The 11,241-nt window shown below is 37.4% G+C and overlaps 1 protein-coding gene across 1 annotated transcript; it reads left to right on the top strand.

Annotated features, from left to right (window-relative positions):
- Nucleotides 1-747: 747 nt before the first annotated feature.
- ca4c (carbonic anhydrase IV c) lies at nt 748-10,841 on the top strand. Its single transcript, XM_067376880.1, has 8 exons — nt 748-802; nt 4,750-4,797; nt 4,910-5,074; nt 7,718-7,863; nt 7,962-8,054; nt 10,139-10,205; nt 10,327-10,487; nt 10,642-10,841. Exons 1-8 carry the CDS (start codon nt 748-750, stop codon nt 10,834-10,836), a joined length of 930 nt encoding a protein of 309 aa, XP_067232981.1. The 3' UTR covers nt 10,837-10,841.
- The last annotated feature ends 400 nt before the right edge of the window (nt 10,842-11,241 follow it).

Here is an 11,241-nt window from a genome sequence, read left to right as displayed (position 1 = left end):
GCACATGCTTCCCATCTTTAAAAGACCAAGACGGCATCGCAAGAGGCTAAGTATGAGAAGGAAGGAGTGCGTTCATTATGTCGGAAAAAGGCTGGGGTGATTTATGATAGCGGCATTGTTGTTTTCCCTTATCTCTAATTAGACGCTTTTGTCGTGCTAACTGATTTCCGTGTCAAAGCAACAAGATGTGGTTAACAAGACAGGCCGTCTTGTTCCTCATCATTCTCAAAAGAGTCACTTGAGTCAAAACGTCCAATCATTTTCTGACACCCCACATGCTTAATTAGTCTCAGAGTCACCTAGAGGGACTGAGATGGTTTCCTCCATGGATATATGTCGCTCAAAGAAGCTAGCATTCATTTCTACTCATATGAGTGTTGCAGAGGGTTTAAAGCATGTGTTTGCCCTCAAAGACAAACTTTACAGCGTGCTTAAAACCACATGCCCTGCCTACAGGAATAATAAACATATTTTTTTTGGGCTCTAGTGCCCTCTGCAGGCTGTATGATAAAGCAAATTCACTTAGCCAGAGTTCAGGAAAAATTTCACCAGGTTCAACTGGCCGTGGGTTGTATTGTGAGAGTTAATGTCCTTATCAAGGGCCTCAAATGCCCTAGTTTGCTGCCCTACACCTGTCATTTCACCTCTTACCTGTAAAACTTTCCCTCTCCCCTCCTTCCTTTCCCTCACTGTATAAAAATGGTTCCTGTCACACAAGGCAGTGAGAGTTGTATTGGTTTTGTAGTCATGGCATCTATTCTGTCTCTCTTATCTGTTCTGTTTGCTATAAAGCTCTGCTCAGGTAAGGTAGAATATCTATCTATCTATCTATCTATCTATCTATCTATCTATCTATCTATCTATCTCCATCTAATGTTTGTCTTTCTGTCTGGTTGTCTCTGGATGTTTCTGTCTCTGAATCTGAATGCTCTATGAATAACAGAAGAGGCTGATTTTTGGCCTGACAAAATGTACAACTAACATTTCTTTCTATGTCTTGCATAGAAATAATATCTTTTTAAATAATGTTCATATTTTTTATGCAGTTTTTAGAATAAAATTAAAAAATGCAATATTCAGTAACTTTTATTTTGAGTACCATTTGTGTATTGTATACATTTTATACAATTATTTGAAAAAATAATTAATTTAGGGCTCCAAAAAAATGATAAAATAAAATTTTACAATAACAGTTTGTAATCTAGACAGTCTGGAAACCCATTTTCGGTTTCATCAGATAGACCTGTCTTCATGCAACAATGAACACAGCACTAGCAATGATGTCCGATTCATGGACAAATGCGAATCATTCATAGCTATTATGAGTTCACACTGTCTCCTTAACATATCCGATTCTAAATTAACCGGGATGTTACTAATTCTACACTTTAGGACCGTGAGTCTACAACGTGTAGCCTAAATAATAGGTAACATAGGCCTATTTATAATTATAGTTTAGTTGTATACATCAATACTAAATTATAGTAGCCTAATAAAAAGTGTAGTCTAAAAAGATTTAGGAACCACCAACTTAAATAGTCATCAATATGCTAAAACATCAACATGATATCAACAATAATTTCACTGTTTCATATAACGTTACAGTCCAAAAGTCTGAGACCAGTAAACATCTATTTAGCGTTTCCCAGTCATTTTTATCTTGGTTACTAATGCATATGTCAAAGTTTTCTAAAATAAAAATAGTCTTCGTCTGTTTAAATTATAAGTCATCACCGGATAAAATCAAAATGTAAGGCTTTGTCAGTGAATAGCTATAGCTAAGGAGTCGTTTTATATTGCGATTCGTACCTGTACGACGCAAACATAGACATAATCTCCATCCCTTCACCATTTTGCCTTCTAGTAGGTGAACAGACTTTCCCCATGAGCGAATAAACAGTTAGCAGCAAAACTGAAAGAGGATGGCGAAGTTTGTCAGAGGGAGCTGCTCGGAAAAACTAACCCGCAAGCAGTTTGAAATGAGAGAAGGCTGAGCGCGTGGAACACAGAGCGGGCGCGATCTCGTGAAAGTGACGTGGATAAGTGGAGGCTGCAGCCTGCAGGAAGAAGTGGTTAATTAGGCTAATACCGGCAAATAATTGCATACTTTTGAAATATGACATGTGGCTTGTCTATTAATGACGCATAAACAACAGAGTCAACGTTAATTTACTAATTTACATTCGGGGCTATATAGAAAATGTAGTATGAACCTTTGGGCTCCACTGTGGTGGACTATTTACACATCATACAGGCCTACATATAAAAATTATTAATTATATAAAATAACTTATTTAAAAAGAAAATGTAGATAGACCTATCATATTGCACAAAATTATGTGCCATGAAAGTCAACTGAAAGCTGTTGAAAGCTTGAGATTGCTTAACCGCTGTGGAAAAATTGTTGTAAATGTTTGTATTGTAGGTATAATAAGCAGTTCCTATGCATAAACACCTCTACCAGCTGTCTGGTAGAATTTTAGTCGAATCACAGCCTCTCATTCTCCTGCTCCTTGTCCTTTGAGTGGAATGCATTGAATTCTTGAACTCTAAAATAGTTCATTTCTTTGTGTCTTGTCTACCTGCCCTCTTTGTTTTGCACATGTACTATATCAAATACAACATTGTGTGCTCTTGTATTAGCCTTTGCCCTGAAGTTTAAAAAAACAGGGATTATTTGAAAAGTTGGGGTAATTTATTAAGGTAGGCTATGCAATATTTTAAAAATAATTATGATCCAAAAGTAAAGGCAGATGTAAACTGTAGGCTATATTTCGTTTGTGTTTTTGTGGGAAGGGACATGTGCATTTTTGTATATTTTTAGTAAACTCACTTGCAGATAATAATATTAAAGGATTAGTCCACTTTCAAATGAAAATGACCCCAAGATTTACTCACCCTCAAGCCATCCTAGGTCTTTCTTCTTTCTGATGATCACAATCAGAGAAATATTAATAAATATCCTGATGCGTCCAAGCTTTATAATGGCAGTGAACAGGGGTCATGAATATGAGCTGAAGAAAGTGCCTCCATCCAACATAAATGTACTCCAATCCGGGGGGTTAATGGCCTTCTGAAGTGAAGCAATCCGTTTGTATAAAAAAAAAAAAAAAAAAAAGTCCATATTTAACAAGTTATGAAGTAAAATATCTAGCTTCCGCCAGACCGGCTTCCATATTCAAGCTACAAAGAAAGTGTAAACTGGCGTCGCATCAGTTACACTTTTTAAGTAAGTTGAATAGGGAAGGCGTATAGCATGTAGCGTAAGCTTTTTGAATTGCAAGAGTTTTACACTTTCTGAGATGTTGAATACAGAAGGCTGCCTGGCGGAAGCTAGATATTTTACTTCATAACTTGTTAAATATGGATTTTTTTTTTTTTTTTTTTTTTTTTTAAACAAACACATTGCTTCGCTTCAGAAGGCTTTTATTAACCCTGTGTGGAGTATGTTTATGATTGATGGATGTGGATGGATGCACTTTCTTCAGCTCATTCTTGTGAACCCTGTTCAGTGGCATTATAAAGCTTGGATGCATCAGGATATTTATTAATATAACTGCAGATTGTGTTCATCAGGAAGAAAAAAGTCATATACACCTAGGATGGCTTGAGGGTGATTAAAACTTGGACTAATTTTCATTTGAAAGTGAACTAATCCTTTAAATATTTTTTTGTTTTGTTTTTTTGTGAATGAAGGACTTCAGTATGATACTTGCACATGTCAAGTTCAAGTTGTAATGTTTTGCTGCACATTTACTCTGACTGTCAGTGATTTTGCTCTGTCACTGGTTAATCTAGCCTGTAGCGCAGTGCATCTTGGGTTATTGAATCCAGACAGGTTATTTTTTAACACATGGTCACCTTGTGCATATCGTTTATGACCTCTTCAAAGTTCACCATCTCCTTATGATTTCACACGCTTGTACTTACAGGACGGATGAAGATGTAATACATGTAACCACGTCAGCTGCAGAACAACTTCTCTTTTTATCTATTATTTATTTATTTTCTGTTGTTATACCCAAAGACATTTGCATGCTTTACACCCAGCATCACATTCTAAATGCAACAGTATAGTTTTAAATGCAACATTGTTCACTGCAAAGAAGAATGACTGTTTACGTTGAAACAAAAAATTCTAATGCCAAGTTTAAAATAGCCCCGTTTTAAAGGGATAGTTCACTCAAAAATTCAAATTCTGTCAACATTTACTCATCATGTTGTTCCAAATCCAAACCTATATGACTTATTTCTTCTGTGGGGAAAATTAGATATTGAGAGAGAAAAAAAAAAAAAACATTGGTTCCCATTGACTTTCATTGTATGGACAAAATATCTTGTTTTGTGTTTCATGAAGAAAGAAAGTTATACAGGTTTGCAATGAGTAAATGATAACAGAATTTTCCTTTTTGTGCAAACTAAGCTGAATGGGATGAAAGTGCACAGGTGGACAGTGGGTAATATGAAAACACTTAAGGTGCCCTTGCATTCAAGCACATGTTCTGCACTCGATCAAACCTGGTGATCAGGAGGGGGACAAGTTAGATGGCTCACTGATTATCAGGAAAAACTTTGTGAATCAAAGCACAGCTTTATATGGCCGCAAAATAAACAAATTTGTTAGTTAATGACCACCATCATAACTGGTTCTTAAGACTGCTCTGAACCTTGGCTTCGAGTCACAGATCTAAATACTTTCCAATAGTGATCCATGGAACCAGTTACATCAGGTTGTTTTGACTGTTCCAGGTGAGTGGTGCTACCAGAGCCAGTTTTCCTGTCAAGACACATGTAAAGGTGAGAACTTCAAGTTTTTGCATTGTCATCTCTAAAGCAAAGTCCTTGTTGACAGTGTTTTATACAGTTGAATGTATACAGTGAAAATGTGTTTTCCATTTGTGTCATTCAGGGCCTTCAGACTGGAAAAAATATTTTCCTAATTGTGGAGGTGAGAGACAATCACCCATCAATATTGTTACAAGCAAAGTGAAACAGGACTCAAAATTGACCAGTTTTATCTTCGAGGGCCACGAGAACATTTTCAACATGAGTGTGGAAAATCATGGACAATCAGGTAGATGGAACTGAAATTTAAAGGTTAACAGACACAGTGCCGTAGTTACATGTTACTACTTGTACTTACTATAGTAATAACAGTAAATTATGCATAATTACAAGTAACTAACCCTAAACCAAACCCTAACTGTAACTCTATAGTAAGTACATGTAGTTAATTAATAGTACTCAGTACTTATTTGAGTAATTACAATGTAACTACGGCACTGTAAAATAAAGTGTAACCGAATGAACAAACCTCATTAGTATGTTTGAGCTTCTGTTTACTATATTTGATGCGCTCTATCCACATGCATTTATCAGTGTTTATAAAATGTGAATAAAAATGAAATCTGTTCATCATATAAAGCATTTGTGTATCTTCAGAAGACTTAAACCCCTCAATTTAAATGGATAACATGTATGATGTCTTCATATACTTTTTTATTGTGAAAGTTTTGGTGAATTGGACTGTGAATGGAGGGATAGAAATCAAATTTGTGTTTCAAAGGTGAATGAAAGTCTTATGGAACAAAGTTTTGGATGAACTATCCTTTAAAAGTGGGCATGAAATGGAAGTTATGATTGTCTTTCCTATTGTGATGTACACTATATTGCCAAAAGTATTGCGACACCCTTCCAAATCAATTAATTCAGGTGTTCCAATCACTTCCATGGCCACAGGTGTATAAAATCAAGCACATAGGCATGCAGGCTGCTTCTACAAACATTTGTGAAAGAATGGGTCGCTCTCAGGAGCTCAGTGAATTCAAGCGTGGTACCGTGATAGGTTGCCACCTGTGCTATAAGTCCATTCGTGAAATGTACTCACTATTAAATATTCCACAGTCAACTGTAAGTGGTATCATAACAAAGTGGAAGCAATTGGGAACAACAGCAACTCAGTCATGAAGTGGTAGGCCATGTAAAATCACAGAGCGGGGTCAACGCATGCTGAGGCGCACAGTGTGCGGAAGTCGCCAACTTTCTGTAGAGTCAATAGCTATAGACCTCCAAACTTCTTGTGGCCTTCAGATTAGCTCAAGAACAGTGCGTAGAGAGCTTCATGGAATGGGTTTCCATGGCCGAGCAGCTGCATCCAAGCCTTACATCAAGTGCAATGCAAAGCATCGGATGTGGTGGTGTAAAGCACGCCGCCACTGTTCTCTGGAGTGAAGAATCACGCTTCTCTGTCTGGCAATTCGATGGACGAGTCCGGGTTTGGCGGTTGCCAGGAGAACGGTACTTCCCTGACTGCATTGTGCCAAGTGTAAAGTTTGGAGGAGGGGGATTATGGTGTGGGCTTGTTTTTCAGGGGTTGGGCTTGGCCTCTTAGTTCCAGTGAAAGGAACTCTTAATGCTTCAGCATACCAAGACATTTTGAACAATTTCATGCTCCCAACTTTGTGCAACAGTTTGTGGAACAGTTGGAACAGCTCCTGTTCCAACATGACTGCACACCAGTGCACAAACCAAGGTTCATAAAGACATGGATGAGCGAGTTTGACTGGCCTGCACAGAGTCCTGACCTCAACCAGGTAATACACCTTTGGGATGAGTTAGAGCGGAGACTGTGAGCCAGGCCTTCTCGCCAACATCACTGCCTGACCTCACAAATGCGCCTCTAGAAGAATTTTCAGAAATTCCCATAAACATACTCCTAAACCTTCTGGAAAGCCTTCCCAGAAAAGTTGAGGCTGTTAAAGCTGCAAAGTGTTAGCCTGGTAATACCAGACTCTGCTACTTCACTTTGCTTCGTAGACAGAGTCTGGAATGGCATAATAGAGAAGTGTTTTCTCTCTCGCTAGGGGGCGCTTGTCTGAAGTTTAAAATCATTGGTTACCCGTAAGCCAATCAGATACGTTTAGTTATGATGTATGTTATGCGTCTGTACAGCCGCATCGAAGCACAGACATCATCCATCGAACTCAAATCTATGATTGAACTTCCACTGTAAACCTGTTGTAAACACATGATAAAACAAATGTTTATCAAACACTCTTCTTGTTCTGGCTTCAGTTTGATAAAGAGTTGAATGTTCTCCATAACAGAGCGAATTGCATCCCGTGTCTCGTTTCCCATTTCCGCAGTCGTTTCGGTTTTCGATTTCTCTAACCTACAATGTAAAACTCGGTGCTTAGCATCTACGTCACGGTTCTCAGCCCGTCCTCTGTTCGTTGATTGGCCCGGCTGTTTCCAGACCGGTGGCAAACAGAAAGCTCTGACGCTGTCTCAGACTGAGTATAGAAGCGAAATGAAATTGAGCGGAAGTAAGAAGTCTGACGTAGTCAGGCTAGCAAAGTGTGGGCCAACTCCATATTAAACCCTATGGATTAAAAATGAGATGTCATTAAAGTTCATGTGCACGTAAAGGCAGGCATCCCAAAACTTTTGGCAGTGTATATCCGAGTAAAACAGCTTCTCAAAAAATGTAGGGCAGAACTTGATTTTGTCCATAGGGAATTTATTTGTGGTTTGCTATTGCTGTAATCTGAAAATAAATACTGCCCATTTTGTTTTCATGGTGACTCAAACTTCAGTTCAGTAAAATTCCATTCAATTTAATTCAATTGACTTTAACTTTACCTTTGTTTGAATTCTGTTACCTTTTAAGTAGTGTAATCTTAGAGTAAATAATAACATGCTCTATGCTTCTTCCCAGCTCACTTTACACTGCCTCAATCTGTGCGGCTCCGTGGTGGGGGTCTGTCAGGCATATACAAGGCTATCCAGTTCCACCTGCACTGGGGAGAGGACGGCGGCCAGGGCTCAGAGCACTCTGTGGACGGGGAGCGTTATCCCATGGAGGTGAGAGTCCATGTCAAAGTCAATGACATATGGAGGATCAAATGCATACAAAGCCTATTATTTTATGATGGGTATTAATGATGTATTTTGCCTCCCAGCTCCACATTGTTCACATTAAAGAAAAGTACAGCAACTTGGAAGAGGCTCTAAATGACTCTACAGGGGTGGCAGCACTTGCCTTCTTTTTTGAGGTACTGATGCCTTTGTGATATTTTGTCTCATACTAATTATACTAATTAAATAAATACTTATATTTGTGAGGAAATCATCTGAACACAAGCTCTGACACAGTGTTATTTTATTATTATTGAGATAAAATTATAGTTTTTGTTAATATTTTGAATTTTTATCTTTTATATTTTCTGTTTTCACTCAAAGACATATTGGTCACATTTTAGATTAGGGTCCAATTTCTCACTATTAACTGTTACTTTAACTATGACTTTTGCCTCAATAAACTCCTAAATATAAAGTTCTGTCAGGAAACTCTAGATGGCACAGGCTTATAGGTCCTTAACTCAACCTGCTTGCAATCACATCATTCTCTATAGGGCACAGCTGATTGGCTACTGATACAGCAGGAACCAATGAGCTTGTTGCTCAACCTTCAAATACTTGGTCAGCATTTGCTGTATCAGTTGCAACATGCTTTCAGAAACCTTCCACCTTCCTCAGCTCAACCTGTATAGATCTGCTACAGGTAATTCATGTATGCTATATTGTACAGCAGCAGCATGTCTTACCTGCTCACAGCAGCGTTGTGTAAGTATTGGCAGTAGCAAGTCCCGTACCTGCTCTGCAGCAGCAGCAGAAATAACAGCGTAGCAGATCTATTTCACCAAGACCAAATATATCAACATTGTCACATCCGTTACCATGCCAAACACTCTGAGAGTTGTCTTGACAGAATTACTAAAAACCAAACAGACTCCAGACTATGCCTTAGAATATGCTTTAATCATGGTCGGAGGACCTTGTATCAATCACAGAGAATCCCACAAGCAAAAAGAATACAACAGTTTATATAGGATAGGAGCATGGTAAAGCATTCTACAATATGATTGGTTCTTCATATGTCAAACCCTTCTGTTACTAGGTAAAGCAAGATCTGCTCAAATCATGTGTTTATTAGTTTGTTGGTTACTGAATATCATGGAGCTATTATATTTAGATGGTTGTCTAGCTGTCCCCAAGTTTAATTTCCCCTTACATTTGGACATGATTCAGACACACACTGACTTAGGCCCAAGGTTTGAGGACATTTAGGTTTCAAAAGCATATAAATGTTATTCCTGCAAGGAAAAAGAATGTTAGTTATGATTAATTAAAAAATTCCATCACAGCTGGAACGCGGCTCTCTCGTGAATGTGTGAATTGCAATTACCAGAAGCTAGATTACAGTTTATAAAGTTATAATTATGTATTTTCTTACAAAAACGCATCGCTTCACTTCAGAAGGCCTTTATTAACCCTCTGGAGCCATATGGATTACTTTTATGATGAATGGATGTGCTTTTTTGGGCTTAAAAAAAAATTGTACCATTTACTCCCATAATAAAGCTTGGAAAAGCCAGGATATTTTTTTTTAAATATAACTCTGATAGTGTTTGGCTAAAAAAAAGAAAGTCATTTATACCTAGGATGGCTTGAGGGTGAGTAAACTATGGGATCATTTACATTTTTTGGGTGAACTTTAACTAATAACCCTACACCCAAAATGTAAAAAACCTATCATTCCAAAATGACTGACATTCTTCCGTGAAACTTGAAAGGTGATTTTTGAAGAATTTCCATAAAGTAGAAAAAATGTCATTTTTTAAAGTAGAAAAAATGTCATAGAGCGGATCATAAATGTGATCTATACAACAAGACTTTTGAAGGCTTTAGCATGATGAGAAAAAAAAAAAAAAAAAATCAGTCTAATACATGAAGAACTCATTCAAATCGGTTTTGTGAACTGGATCAGCTTGAAAGAGCCGACTCAATTCGTTCATGAATCAGATATCACATGAACGTGCCAAGCAATGCTAGTAAAGATTTAGTTTAAAAAAAAAAATTAGAAAAGAATTACTCTGAATAAATTTTCACTTTGACCTCATACAATGTTTTGAAATAGCTTCATAAATATAGCGCAGGAGCCATATGGACTACTTTTTTTATTTTATGCTGCATATTTGTCAGTCCACACCATTCATTTTGCAGCCATTTTGGGTGAAATATCCCTTTAATGAACTATGTTGATAACTAAACACAGACTTTTGTCATCCCTCTTTAGGTGTCTTCAGGGCAAAATAAAAAGCTCGACAGAGTTATAGAGGCTTTAGGAAAAGTCCAACATAAAGGTGAGTACTTTAAAGAAAGACTACATAGTCTTTTTTTGGAAACTGAATTTCTCTTTTTTGATTAGTTTATCTATTTAACATGTTTGCATTTTTATTACACATTATGCAATTTGATCAAAAGGGAACAGCAGTAAAATTGAAGACTTCAGACTTACTGACATCGTCCCTCAAGCCGATAAACTGAGCTACTATCGGTACTCTGGTTCCCTGACCACACCAGGTTGTGACCAGGCTGTTGTGTGGACGGTCTTCCAAAAGGCTCTGCCCATAAGCAAAACTCAGGTCTGTGATCATTTAATTAGATTCACCAATATCTCAGGAGATACTTAGAAGATCTCAATTAAGTATGTATTTATAGAAAGGTTGAGTTCATTAGTGGTAGATTTTAATTGAAATGTACTGATCCTTTTGGGCCATCTTTCTTTTTCTACTTTAGCTGACGTCAATGTATAAACAGCTGTTATTCGCAACAGAAAAACCAATGACTGGAATATTCCGTCCTGTGCAGAATCTGAATGGACGAGTTGTTTACACATCTGTGCCATCTCACAGTCTGTGTGTCCTGCCCAATCTAATCAACCTCTTTCTGTGCCTCTTTTGTGTTTTTGGACAACAAAGGTGTTTTCACTGAATGGTATGAATGCGTGTCTTTTTTTTTTTTTCACTGAATGCTTGTCTTTTAACTCAGGAGGTTCTGTACAAAGTAAAGTTAATCAATCTTTAAAGCACTGAACTGAAGCTACTGAAATGGATCTTTGCACCATGTTAAGGTTGAGAAATCTGACAATATTATTATTTTGTTATTATTTTCTGTTCACAACCATCAATTGTCCCAATAGTATCTCTTTTCATGTCTACATTCACTCCCCTTTAGAAGTAGTGACAGCTTTATTTGACTTTCATGGATTCTCATCCGTTTTCCATGACTTGGTTGTTCATGATTACTGCATTTGAAGTATTTTTTAACAGAGGGGTTCGATTTTTCATTGTAACAACTATAAAACTGTATAAAAGTCTATATTTGGGATTTGAATGT

Source organism: Chanodichthys erythropterus, chromosome 22 (genome assembly GCF_024489055.1).
Source record: "Chanodichthys erythropterus isolate Z2021 chromosome 22, ASM2448905v1, whole genome shotgun sequence".
Taxonomy (NCBI): Eukaryota; Metazoa; Chordata; class Actinopteri; order Cypriniformes; family Xenocyprididae; genus Chanodichthys; species Chanodichthys erythropterus.
The sequence above is the reverse complement of the archived record's forward strand: the minus strand, read 5'-3'. Positions and strand labels throughout refer to the sequence as shown.

Excerpts from the sequence above, each read along its gene's own strand:
- ca4c (XM_067376880.1), top strand. The coding sequence starts at position 748 with ATGGCATCTATTCTGTCTCTCTTATCTGTTCTGTTTGCTATAAAGCTC. Across the intron at positions 803-4,749 it reads TGCTATAAAGCTCTGCTCAG|GTGAGTGGTGCTACCAGAGC; the intron begins GTAAGGTAGAAT and ends TGACTGTTCCAG. Across the intron at positions 8,055-10,138 it reads CACTTGCCTTCTTTTTTGAG|GTGTCTTCAGGGCAAAATAA; the intron begins GTACTGATGCCT and ends ATCCCTCTTTAG.